The 14,075-nt window shown below is 43.2% G+C and overlaps 1 protein-coding gene across 1 annotated transcript in view; it reads right to left on the reverse strand.

The window, feature by feature from the left end:
• LOC139279487 (signal peptide, CUB and EGF-like domain-containing protein 2) overlaps positions 1 to 14,075 on the reverse strand; it is a 182,032-nt gene that overhangs the window by 13,899 nt on the left and 154,058 nt on the right. Inside the window, exons 18-19 of the mRNA XM_070898615.1 lie at positions 6,479 to 6,646; positions 4,681 to 4,842 (exon numbers count right to left, since the gene is read on the reverse strand). Of these exons, the coding sequence (XP_070754716.1) occupies positions 4,681 to 4,842; positions 6,479 to 6,646 (330 nt within the window). The remainder of the gene's footprint in view (positions 1 to 4,680; positions 4,843 to 6,478; positions 6,647 to 14,075) is intronic.

A 14,075-nucleotide genomic window follows, 5' to 3' on the forward strand; every position in this document is an offset into this window, starting at 1 on the left:
TTTGCAGATAGAGTAGAATGTGGGAAAATGTGAGGTTATGCACTTTGTTTGTTAGAAAAAATAAAAAAGCGAATTATTATTTAAAGAGGAGATTAACGCATATAAAGGAAGGACATTAGCGTGGATGAGGTTGAATCTGTACGGGTAGAGCTGCGGAACACCAAAGGGCAGAAAACGCTCGTGGGAGTTGTGTACAGACCACCAAACAGTCATAGTGAGGTTGGGGATGGCATCAAACAGGAAATTAGGGATGCATGCAATAAAGGTACAGCAGTTATCATGGGAGACTTTAATCTACATATAGATTGGCCTAACCAAACTGGTAGCAATATGGTGGAGGAGGATTTCCTGGAGTGTATAAGGGATGGTTTTCTGGACCAATATGTCGAGGAACCAACTAGAGAGCTGGCCATCCTAGACTGGGTAGTTTGTAATGAGAGAGGATTAATTAGCAATCTTGTTGTGCGAGGCCCCTTGGGGAAGAGTGACCATAATATGGTAGAATTCTTCATTAAGATGGAGAGTGACACAGTTAATACAGAAACTAGAGTCCTGAACTTAAAGAAAGGTAACTTTGATGGTATGAGACGTGAATTGGCTAGGATAGACTGGCGAATGATACTCAAAGGGTTGACGGTGGATAAGCAATGACAAACATTTTAAAGATCACATGGATGAACGTCAACAATTGTACATCCCTATCTGGCGTAAAAATAAGACGGGGAAGGTGGCTCAACCGTGGCTTACAAGGGAAATTAGAGATAGTGTTAAATCCAAGGAAGAGGCATATAAATTGGCCAAAAAAAAGCAGCAAATCTGAGTACTGGGAGAAATTTAAAATTCAGCAGAGGAGGGCAAAGGATTTAATTAGGAGCAGGAAAATAGAGTATGAGAGTAAGCTTGCAGGGAACATAAAAACTGACTGCAAAAGCTTCTACAGATACGTGAAGAGAAAAAGATTAGTGAAGACAAATGTAGGTCCCTTACAGTCAGAAACAGGTGTAATGATAATGGGGAACAAAGAAATAGCAGACCCATTGAACAAATACTTTGGTTCCGTCTTCACTAAAGAAGATACAAATAACCTTCCGGAAATACTAGGGAACGAGGGTCTAGCGAGAAGGAGGAACTAAAGGAAATCCTTATTAGTCAGCAAATTGTGTTAGGGAAATTGATGGGATTGAAGGTCGATAAATCCCAGGGACTGATAGTCTGCATCCCACAGTACTTAAGGAAGTGGCACTAGAAATAGTGGATGCATTGGTGGTCATTTTCCAACATTCTATAGACAGTGGATCAGTTCCTATGGACTGGAGAGTAGCGAATGTAACCCCACTTTTTAAAAAAAGTAGGGAGAGAAAACAGGGAATGATAGACCGGTCAGCCTGACATTGGTGGTGGGAAAAATGTTGGAATCAATTATTAAAGATGTAATAGCAGTGCATTTGGAAAGCAGTGACAGGATCGGTCCAAGTCAGCATGGATTTATGAAAGGGAAATCATGCTTGACAAATCTTCTAGAATTTTTTGAGGATGTAACTAGTAGAGTGGACAAGGGGGAACCAGTGGATATGGTGTATTTAGACTTTCAAAAGGCTTTTGAAAAGGTCCCACACAAGAGATTAGTGTGCAAAATTAAAGCACATGGTATTGGGGGCAAAGTACTGACGTGGATAGAGAACTGGTTGGCAGACAGGAAGCAGAGAGTCGGAATAAATGGGTCCTTTTCAGAATGGCAGGTAGTGACTAGTAGGGTACTGCAAGGTTCAGTGCTGGGACCCCAACTATTTACAATATACATTAATGATTTAGACGAAGAAATTGAATGTAATATCTCCAAGTTTGCAGATGACACTAAATCTGGGTGGCGGTGTGAGCTGTGAGGAGGATGCTAAGAGGCTGCAGGGTGACTTGGACAGGTTAGGTGAGTGGGCAAATACATAGCAGATGCGGTATAATGTGGTTATCCACTTTGGTGGTAAAAACAGGAGGGCTGATTATTATCTGAATAGTGACAGATTGGTAAAGGGGGAGGTGCAACGAGACCTGGGTGTCATGGCACATCAGTCATTGAAGTTGGCATCAGGTGCAGCAGGTGGTGAAGAAGGCAAATGGCATGTTGGCCTTCATAGCGAGAGGATTCGAGTATAGGAGCAGGGAGGTCTTACTACAGTTGTATAGGGCCTTGGTAAGGCCACACATTGAATATTGTGTACAGTTTTGGTCTCCTAATCTGAGGAAGGACATTCTTGCTCTTGAGGGAGTGCAGCGAAGGTTCACCAGACTGATTCCCGGGATGACAGGGCTGACATATGAAGAAAGACTGGATCGACTAGGCATGTATTCAATGGAATTTAGAAGAATGAGAGGGGATCTCATAGAAACATATAAAATTCTGACGGGATTGGACAGGTTAGATACAGGAAGAATGTTCCCAATGTTGGGGAAGTCCAGAACCAGGGGTCCCATCTAAGGATACGGGGTAAGCCATTTAGGACCGAGATGAAGAGAAACTTCTTCACTCAGAGAGTTGTGGGCATGTGGAATTCTCTACCACAGAAAATTATTGAGGCCAGTTTGTTAGATATATTCAAAAAGGAGTTAGATGTGGCCCTCACGGCTAAAGGGATCAAGGGGTATGGAGAGAAAGCAGGAATGGGGTACTCAAATGCATGATCAGCCATGATCATATTGAATGGTGGTGCAGATCGAAGGGCTGAATGGCCTACTCCTGCATCTATTTTCTATGTTTCTAAATGGAGAGAGATTACAAAATGCTGTAGTACAGAGGGATCTGGGGGTCCTTGTTCATGAAACACAAAAAGTTAGCATGCAGATACAGCAGGTAATTAGGAAGGCAAATGGAATGTTGGCCTTTATTGCAAGGGGGATAGAGTATAAAAGCAGAGAAGTCCTGCTACAACGGTACCGGGCGTTGGTGACATCACACCTGGAGTACTGCGTACAGTTTTGGTCTCCTTATTTAAGGAGGGATATACATGCTTTGGAGGCAGTTCAGAGAAGGTTCACTAGGTTGAGTCCTGAGATGAAGGGGTTGTCATATGAAGAAAGGTTGAGCAGGTTGGACCAATCCTCATTGGAGTTTAGAAGAATGAGAGGTGATCGTATTGAAACATATAAGATTGACAGGGTAGATTCAGAGAGGATGTTTCCCCTCATGGGGGAATCTAGAACTAGGGGGCTTAGTTACAGAATAAAACAGAGATGAGCAGGAATTTCTTCTCTTCAGAGAGTTGTGAATCTGTGGAATTCTCCACCCTAGAGATCTGTGGAGACTGGGTCATATTTAAGGTGGAGATAGATTTTTGAGCGATAAGGGAGTCAAGAGTTATAGGGAGCGGGCAGAGAAGTGGAGTTGAGGCCAACATCAGATCAGCCATGATCTTATTGAATGACGGAGCAGGAGGGCCGAATGGCCTACTCCTGCTCCTATGTTCTTATGTAATCAGCATCGGTCCAGAGAATTATCATTAGGATTAAAAAGTGGGAGAGCATTGACTGTCCCACCATTTGTTTTTCTATTGCTGAACAGAGTTCTAAGCATATGCACACTTTGATTGCCCTAATTCAGAAAAAGCTTCCGATACCATACCATAGGAACATAGGAACAGAAGTAGGCTATTTAGCCCTTCGAGTCTGTTCTGCCTTTCAATGAGATCATGGCTGATGTGTGACCTAACTCCATATGCTTTGCCCCATATCCCTTAATATCTTTGTGTTGTGTATCTGTAAAGCATGCACTCCCATGTTCCGCCACCAGGGAGCTCATCCCCTGAAGTCCCAAGGGATCCCAGCATCCCTTGGGAGCACTGTATATAAGCCGGCTCATAAGGCCTGTTCCTCACTCTGGAGTGTCTTATTAAAGACTGAGGTCACTGTTACTTTAACCTCCCTGTGTGCAGCCTCATCTGTGTTAGGAATACAATACTTTGGTTAACAAAAATCTATCATTCTCAGATTTAAAATTAACAATTGATGTAGCATCAACTGCCATTTGCAGAAGAGAGTTACAAGCTTCTACCACCCTTTGCATGTCGAACTGTTTTCTAACTTCACTCCTAAAAGGCCTGGCTCTCATTTTTAGACCGTGTCTCTTAGTCCCCAACCAGCGGAAATAGTTTCTCTCTACCCCACCAGTTCCCCTTAATATCTTGAAAACTTCAATCAAATCACCTCTTAACCGTCTAAATTCCAGGGAATACAACTGTAGTTTGTGTAATCTCTCCTCATAAATGAACCCTTGGATTGTAGGTATCATTCTGGTAAATCTACGCAGCACTCTCTCCAAGGCCAATAAATCCTTCCTAAGGTGTGGTGCCCAGAACTGCTCTCAGTGCTCCAGGTGTGGTCTAACCAGGGCTTTGTATAACTGCAGCATAACTTCTACCCCCTTATATTGTAGTCCTCTAGATATAAAGCCCAGCATTCTTTAGGCTTATTGATTATTTTCTGTACCGATTCCTGATATTTTAACGATGTACAGGGATTCCCAAATCTCTTTGGACCTCCACTGTTTCTAGCTTTTCTCCATTTAAAAATTATTCTGATTTATCCTTTTTAGGTCTATCCCAGTCCAATAACTCATCTAGAAGTTGCACCAAAACAGATGCCTACAGATTGCAAATATGTATTATGTGTATGATAGATATTAGCACCTACTTTTACATTGAGTAATATTAGTTGATCCATCAAAATCTGTTGTAGTATTTCCAGGACAAGCAACGCAGTGATTCTGGCCAAACTCTGGCTGATACAACCCAACTGGACATCGTATGCACCTGTGCGTGTTTGTATCATAAAAATGACCAGGCGAACACTGAACTGTGGAAACAGAATGGAAGATCCAAACAAAATCTTAAACATTTAGCAAACGCAAAATTCCATGACCCTGAATTTCATGGAGGGTTCCACCGCACTCACATCATAACTCTGGCAGAATCCACTCGAACACCCACCTGGTTATGCCAGGAGTTCCCCGTCAGACTTTTAAGAGGTGAAACCACCATCACCCCCACCCACCCCTGCCCCATGCAAGGCCTAAGGGGACAGAGTTAGGGATTTTGTGACTCGGGAGGGAGGCCAAAAACACAGAAATGAGGCTTAGCGACTTCCAAATAGGTGCAAGTGGGCCCCACCACACGGGCCCAGGCAAGGCAAGTGGTGTGAACTCCCAAAAAAAGAGTTTTGCAAATACCCTTTTTACACAGAGAGTCAAGGGGGAGCTGAATGGTGTCTCAAGGGGACAAGGGGCTGGGCAGGGTCAGCACTTGAGGACACCAGTGGGGGTAAGGGTCAAGATCACGGCCTGTGGAGATTAGGGGCCTATATCTTCTTTTCCAGATTGTTCAACAATAAACATCTCACAATCCTTTAAGATGAGAATCCATTCCTAACAGCACTGAACATGATCTGGTACATGTTTTGAAATAAAGCAATTGAAAAGAAATTTATTGCTTATTTCCATCCCCCATCATTTCACTGGGCTGAAACTGAAATGTGGAATGGAACTGTTTATGAATTTTCACATTAAAGGTAGTATAAATCTGGAATTCTCACCCCTAAAATACTGTGGATGCTAAGACAATTGGAGCTTTTAAGATTGATAGATTCTTTTTAGCTTTTGGATTTTTATAACATGGCTTCAGACCACCTGAAATTCAGTGAACCCAAAGCTAAAGGTAAAACCAACTTTCAGGATTTCAACCCTGTTGGGTGTCAGTGTGAACAGTGCAGGTTGATTTGGCTTCCATTGTCCCCAGAGAGTAAACACAGGAAAAAATGCTCTACCAGTTCACTTTAATCCATCCAAAAATCTCCTAAAGCAGAGAAGATAGAGTAAATAAGGAGAAACTGTTTCCACCGGCAGAAGAATTAGTAATCAGAGGACACAGATTTAAGGTAATTGACTAAAGAGCCAGAGGTTAGATTAGGAAAATTTATTTTACACAGCGAGGTATTATGATCCGGAATGCACTGCCTGAAATGTATGGAAGCAGATTCAATCGCGATTTTCAAAAGGGAATTGAATAAATACTTGAAGGGGAGAACATTTCAGGGCTATGGGGAAGGACCAGGAGAGTGGGACTAATTGGATAGCTCGTTCAAAGAGCTGGCACAGGCACAATTGCCCGGTGGCCTCTTTCTGTGCTGTAAGATTCTAACATTTAAAAATATGATTCTAAAATAAATAAAAATTAGTTGCAGCAAACACAAAGATATTAATGTATCTGTAAGCACTTCATTGTGCTTCACCGTGGGTTATAAACAAGATGAAGTGTGCTGCAAAACTCTTGACAATGGCACTGTTCTGATAACTATAAGGGTGGCATTATTTTTTTCTTTAAAATGTTATTTCTCAACATTCACAAAGAAACACACGCCAAGCTTTAAGTTTTTAACTAATACATTCAGCAAGCCTCATCAGGATTAGAGGACATAGCTTACAAAATGCTCCTACCTTTAGTTTCACAATCCTGAAACGTTGCTGCTCCTTCACGTTTTGTTGTTAAACCTCCACCACAAGAGAAGCATGATGTCCGCCCAACCTCTGGCTGGTATGTTCCAAAAGGACATGGTTGGCATGGCCTGAATCCATCAGAAGAAAACTCTCCATCAAAACACTGCCCTGAAAACAAAAACACAAATCAACTATTTCAAGCTAAAATGTGCGTGCAGCAAAGACCATTTCACTAACCGAATTAAGTTACACAATATTGTTTCACACAAGTAAATTGCCTTAGAGGCTTGACTTCAAGCATACATTCTTATTTTTTGTTTCTTTATGCAAGCGTGTGGATTGCCCTAGTGTAATCAAATTAAATTCTGGTGAGAACAATCTGAAATTGCTGTACTTTAATAAATACGGCCCAAGTTTTGTTCTTTCTTCTAAAAAAAACTGGAAGAGAAACTGCACCCAAAGGAATGACTGAAATTGTGCTCAATGTGGATATATTCTTTGATTGATAATGTAAACATAGGAACATAAGACATAGGAGTAGGCCATTTGGCCCCTCGAGCCTGCTCCGCCATTCAATAAGATCATGGCTGATCTTCTACCTCAACTCCACTTTCCTGCATTGTCCCCATATCTATTGATTCCCTTAATATCCAAAAATCTATCGATCTCTGTCTTGAAGAGACTCAAAGACTGAGCCTCCATGGCCCTCTGGGGTGGAGAATTCAAAGATTCATCACCATCTGAGTGAAGAAGTTTCTCCTCATCTCAGTCCTAAATGGCCGACCCCTTATTCTGAGACTGTAACCCCTGGTTCTACAATCCCCAGCCAGAGGAAACATCCCCCCTGCATCTACCCTGTCAAGCCCTAAAAGAATTTTGTATGTTTCAATGAGATCAATAGTAAAGATGAAGAATTCCTGCTGGATCAGTCCAGAAAAGATGAGTGATGAAACTGCACTGTTTTGTGATGCCACATGTCTGAGTTATATAAAAAAAATTAACATGAAAATATATTTACTATTTAAGTAAAAGGTCCAGGAAAAATAAAGTATCTAATGAGTATTATTCAAGATTATACAGCAGAAGAATAGCATGAAACCATTTCCTAAGAATGTCCAGACTTCACTAAACAATAATGTACAGTTGAACAAAGCCCACAGCATACAATGAATAAAAAATGAGTTGATGAGTGAGTGGGAACAGCAGCAGTTTATGCTGCTTTAAAAATAAGCATTCTAAACCAAAATTTTGCTCCCCTAACTTTAAATAAGTAAATAGGGATATTTAATACAGAACTGTTTGGCATAGGGTGATGAGTGGTATTTTATATATGTTTTATGCACAAAAAACACACAAACTTCTATAAAAATAATGATTCCTTTTTCAAATTTCAATCCTATAACAATTCTGAAACTAGATTTAATCTTGGATAGGAAGGATATTAGAGTCAATTTTAGCTTGCCGAAATCGTTATTAAACGGGTGGTAACAGCCATGAAATCATTGACTTACGAACCCATTAATGCTAACGCTCTTCCCGCTGTCATTTTTAAAGGGGCCTATCGTTGGGTAACCAAAGTGCCTGCCTGTTTCAAACAGTAAACCCCTTTTAATATGAATATCGGACCCCAATTGTCACTTTTAGGACAGAATTCGTTTAAGTGTGCGCTGTGCTCTCTTTGACCAGTTATACTGACAATGCTTCCGAAGAGGCCCCAGAAAAGTAAAGTTTTAAATTATTTTTATGGGACCAGGAGGAGCAGGAGTCCATTGTTTCTAGTTTAATTCTTGCTTGACTGAAAATGTAAAACTAATCTAATAGGCAGGTGGCGGGGGGGGGGGGGGGGGAGGGGGTTGGTCCATGATATATCACGTAGTTACAAAATCTGACTAAAACATTTCATAGTGGTCTTAACAGCTAATATCATTTTCTGTCAAGCTGCAATTATTTCTGGTTGCAATTTTTCATTACCCTTTGGCAATGAGCTTTGGCAGTTCTCAGCCAGACTGCTAGGTGGAGCACTTCACCATGCAGAGAAGCTGACACGTGCAGTCTGGCCCCGTGGCCAAGCACCTTTCCTCACAAACTCAACAATCAGAATATTCGAAGCAATGGTGAAATTCAAGAGCTGATTTCCAGTCCCCAAGCTGGAGGGGGTGCATGTGGAAGCACCAGTAACAGGAAAAATATATAAATCAATGAAGATAAATTCAAAATAAATCAGTGTACACTTAAAAGTATCCGTACATATAATTTTATATCAGAATTTGTGATATGAAGATGGATAATATAGAAATTGCCAATGCATTAATGAAAATTCACTTTCCAGTTTCCTTCACAGGCAATGCTCGGGATATTTGCTAACTAATAGCTCAATACCATCTTCGACTAATTTCAGTTTGAATTGATTTCCTCTACTACTTGCAAATAATGCTTTGCAGATAATGCAGGAAGATGGTGGTAGCCAAAACCTTGACCACTAAGAACAAGAGCAGCAATATCATATGAATACAATCACCGACACATTCGCTTCCAAGTCACACACCAGATCTACACATCTATTGCCATTGTTGCTGCGCCAAAATCCTGGAATTGCTCAAGTAAAACCATCGTGGGCGCACCATAACCACAAGGACTGCAGCTGTTTGAGGCCTTGTCAGTGTCACCCACAGTGAGCAATTTTTAAAAAAATCCTCAGCCAGATGAGCTATAGGCCAAGTTCTCTGGGCAGGTTTTTCCTGAGTCTGTAGGGTCATTCAATTCAACTATGAGAAAGTAAGAACTTTATATAGCGCCGTTCATGACCTTGAGATGCCCAAAGCACTTTACAGCTAATGAAGTACTTTTGACATTTAGCCAACATTGTACTGTAGGAAATGAGCCATCCAATTTGCACACAGCAAGGTCCCTCAAACAGCAATGAGACAAATGAACAGGTAATCTGGGAATTAAATTAATCACTGTTATAACATTTGGTACTTTGGTAGGAATGTGGTTTTATAGCAGCTTCTGAGTTTATATTGTCAGTAAAACGCTTTGAGATGTCCGGTAGTCGTGAAAGGCGCTATATAAATCCAAGTCTTTCTTTCTTTCTGTCATTGATATAGAAGTTGACGAGATCAATGGGGAAGGTCACGTTTTGTCAGCCCTGGTAAACAGGGCTCTGATAACTTGCTTAATACAGTGGTGTACTGCAGAGTTCCCCTATAGCAGACCGGAATGAGCCACTGGAAAAGCATGACCCCCGCTCCCCCCCCACCACCCCACTCCAGTCCAACAGGCAGCAGGTCCTTTTGCAGGAGGCTGCTGAGATCTGCAACAGCCTACTTGAAGGAGGGCAGCCTCCTGATGCACTGCTTTTCAGATAGTTCCAAGAAACCCTGCTCTCCCTGGTGCTGGGTACGGCCTCCTATGAACAGCCTCACATCTGTCCTCCAATAGGCCCAGCTGCTGCTGCTCCTTTTCCGCCAACTGTTCCTCCATATAAATTAAACTGGCAATATCAGCGCCATGATAAGCAAACAGAGCTTACTAAGGCAATAAAGCGTGGGAAAGAAACAATCAGGAAGTTGGAAATTTAAACAGCACAATGGTACACAGATCCTGTGATCCAGTAACCTACAGCTGAGTGCCCTCCGAAAGTAAATGGATAAGTGTGTTCCCTTCTGGCTGGTTTTGCTGTTTCATCGCTGTAAGATGGATTTTGGTCAGTAATGAGTTGTAGAGGAGGTGAGGGGATTCCTGTTCTCCAGCAGTGTCAGAGGGTTGCCAAACACTCTGTCCACCAGGCATGGAGAGGCCGTCAGCTCCATGTGTCACCCTCCCAGGACCTGGATACAGTACAAGAAACGGGAACAGTAGCATAGTGGTAACGTCACTGGACTAGGGGTCATCAACCTGAAACGTTAACTCTGTTTCTCTCTCCACAAATGTTGCCTGACCCGCTGAGATTTCCAGCATTTTCTGTTTTTATTTCAGATTCCAGCATCCACAGTATTTTACTTTTGTAGAAATCCAGAGACTTGGATGAATGATCCAGAGACATCAGTTCAAATCCCACCACGGCAGCTGAGGAATTTAAATTCAGTTAACTAAATTAATCTGGAATAAAAAGCTAGTATCAGTAATGGTGACCATGAAACTATCGGATCGTCATAAAAATTCCATCTGGTTCACTAATGTCCTTTAGGGAAGGTCCTTACCCAGTCTGGCCTATATGTGACTCCAGACCCATAGCAATGTGGTTGACTCTTAACTGCCCTCTGAAATAGCCTAGCAAGCCACTCCGTTGTACACAACTGCCATGAAGAACAATAAGAATAAAATTGGACGGACCACTTGGCATCGACCTCGACACCGGCTACAGACACAAGAACGGCATACCCAGCCCCGTCTACCCTGCTAGAGCTGTCCCACAGACTAGTCAGCAATGGCCTGACATAGTCATACTCACAGATTCATACGTTCCAGTCAATGTCCCACTCTCCTCCATCACCATCCTTGGGTATGTTCTGTCCCACCGGCAGTGGTAAACAATCGGGAGGGAGTGGCCCTGGGAGTCCTCAACATTGACTCCGGACCCCATGAAATCTCATGGCTTCAGGTCAAGCATGGGCAAGAAAACCTCCTGCTGATTACCAACCACCGCCCTCCCTCAGCTGATGAATCAGTACTCCTCCATGTTGAACAGCACCTGGAAGAAGCACTGAGGGTAGCAAAGGCCCAGAAAGTACTCTGGACGGGGGACTTCAATGTCCATCACCAAGAGTGGCTCGGGAGCACCACGACTGACCGAGGTGGCTGAGTCCTCAAGGACTTAGCTGCCAGACTGGGCTTGCGGCAGGTGGTGAGAGAACCAACACGAGGGAAAAACCTACTTTACCTCGTCCTCACCAATCTACCTGTCGCAGATGCATCTGTCCATGACAGTATTGGTAGCAGCGAACACCGCACAGTCATTGTAGAAACAAAGTCCTGTCTTCACACTAAGGACACCATCCATTGTGTTGTGTGGCACTACCACCGTGTTAAATGGGAGAGATTCAGAAAAGATCTTGCAGCTCAAAATTGGGTGTCCATGAGGCGCTGTGAACCATCAGCAGCAGCAGAATTGTACAATCACTACAAACTGCAACCTCATGGCCCAGCATATCCCTCACTCTACCATTACATTCAAGCCAGGAGACCAACCCTGGTTCAAAGAAGAGTGTAGAAGAGCATGCCAGGTGCAGCACCAGGCGTACCTAAAAATGAGGTACCCACCTGGGGAAGCTTCAACACAGGACTACATGCATGCTAAACAGCTGAAGCAGAATGCTATATACAAGGCTAAGCGATCCTACAACCAACGGATCATCTTAAAGCTCTGTAGTCCTGCCACATCCAGTCATGAATGCTGGTGGACCATTACACAACTAACGGGAGGCAGAGGCACCATGAAATTCCCTATCCTCAATGATGGCAGAGCCGAGCACCGGAGTGCAAAAGACAAGGCTGAAGTGTTTACAACCCTCTTTAGCCAGAAGTGCTGAGTGAATGATCCATATCGGCCTCCGCCTGAGATTCCCACAAATACAGAAGCCAGTCTTCAGCCAATTTGATTCACTCCACGTGATATCAAGAAGCGACTGAGCACATTGAATACAACAAAGGCTATGGGCCCCGACAACATCCCAGCTGTTGTGCTGAAGACTTGTGCTTCAGAACTAGCCATGCCTCGAGCCAAGCTGTTCCAGTACACCTCCAAACTGGCAAAAATCGATTTGACAATGTGGAAAACTGCCCAGTTATGTCCTGACAACAAAAAGCAGGACAAATCCAATCCGGCCATTTACCACCCCATCAGTCTACTCTCAATCATCAGCAAAGTGATGGAAGGTGTCATCAACAGTGTTATCAAACGGCACTTACTTACCAATAACATGCTCACCGATGCCCAGTTTGGGTTCCTCCAAGACCACTTGGCTCCAGACCTCATTACAGCTTTGGTCCAAACATGGACAAAAGTGATTAATTCCAGAGGTGAGGTGAGAGTGACAGCCCTTGACACCAAGGCAGTATTTGACTGAGTGTAGCACCAAGGAACTCTAGTAAAACTGAAGTCAATGGGAATCAGTGGGAAAACTCTCCACTGGCTGGAGTCATACCTAGCACAAAGGAAGATGGTTGTGGTGAATGGCGGTCAATCATCACAGCCCCAGGATATCACTGCAGGAGTTCCTCAGGGCAGTATCCAAGGTGCAACCATTTTCAACTGCTTCATAGAAACATAGAAACATAGAAAATAGGTGCAGGAGCAGGCCATTCAGCCCTTCTAGCCTGCACCGCCATTCAATGAGCTCATGGCTGAACATGAAACTTCAGTACCCCCTTCCTGCTTTCTCGCCATAACCCTTGATCCCCCGAGTAGTAAGGACTTCATCTAACTCCTTTTTGAATATATTTAGTGAATTGGCCTCAACTACTTTCTGTGGTAGAGAATTCCACAGGTTCACCACTCTCTGGGTGAAGAAGTTTCTCCTCATCTCGGTTCTAAATGGCTTACCCCTTATCCTTAGTCTGTGACCACTGGTTCTGGACTTCCCCAACATTGGGAACATTCTTCCTGCATCTAACCTGTCTAAACCCATCAGAATTTTAAACGTTTCCATGAGGTCCCCTCTCATTCTTCTGAACTCCAGTGAATACAAGCCCAGTTGATCCAGTCTTTCTTGATAGGTCAGTCCCACCATCCCGGGAATCAGTCTGGTGAATCTTCGCTGCACTCCCTCAATAGTAAGAATGTCCTTCCTCAAGTTAGGAGACCAAAACTGTACACAATACTCCAGGTGTGGCCTCACCAAGGCCCTGTACAACTGTAGCAACACCTCCCTGCCCCTGTACTCAAATCCCCTCGCTATGAAGGCCAACATGCCATTTGCTTTCTTAACCGCCTGCTGTACCTGCATGCCAACCTTCAATGACTGATGTACCATGACACCCAGGTCTCGTTGCACCTTCCCTTTTCCTAATCTGTCACCATTCAGATAATAGTCTGTCTCTCTGTTTTTACCACCAAAGTGGATAACCTCACATTTATCCACATTATACTTCATCTGCCATGCATTTGCCCACTCACCTAACCTATCCAAGTCACTCTGCAGCCTGATAGCATCCTCCTCGCAGCTCACACTGCCACCCAACTTAGTGTCATCCGCAAATTTGGAGATACTGCATTTAATCCCCTCGTCTAAATCATTAATGTACAATGTAAACAGCTGGGGCCCCAGCACAGAATCTTGCGGTACCCCACTAGTCACTGACTGCCATTCTGAAAAGTACCCGTTTACTCCTACTCTTTGCTTCCTGTCTGACAACCAGTTCTCAATCCACGTCAGCACACTACCCCCAATCCCATGTGCTTTAACTTTGCACATTAATCTCTTGTGTGGGACCTTGTCGAAAGCTTTCTGAAAGTCCAAATATACCACATCAACTGGTTCTCCTTTGTCCACTTTACTGGAAACATCCTCAAAAAATTCCAGAAGATTTGTCAAGCATGATTTCCCTTTCACAAATCCATGCTGACTTGGACCTATCATGTCACCATTTTCCAAAT

Source organism: Pristiophorus japonicus, chromosome 14 (assembly GCF_044704955.1).
Source record: "Pristiophorus japonicus isolate sPriJap1 chromosome 14, sPriJap1.hap1, whole genome shotgun sequence".
Lineage (NCBI taxonomy): Eukaryota > Metazoa > Chordata > Chondrichthyes > Pristiophoridae > Pristiophorus > Pristiophorus japonicus.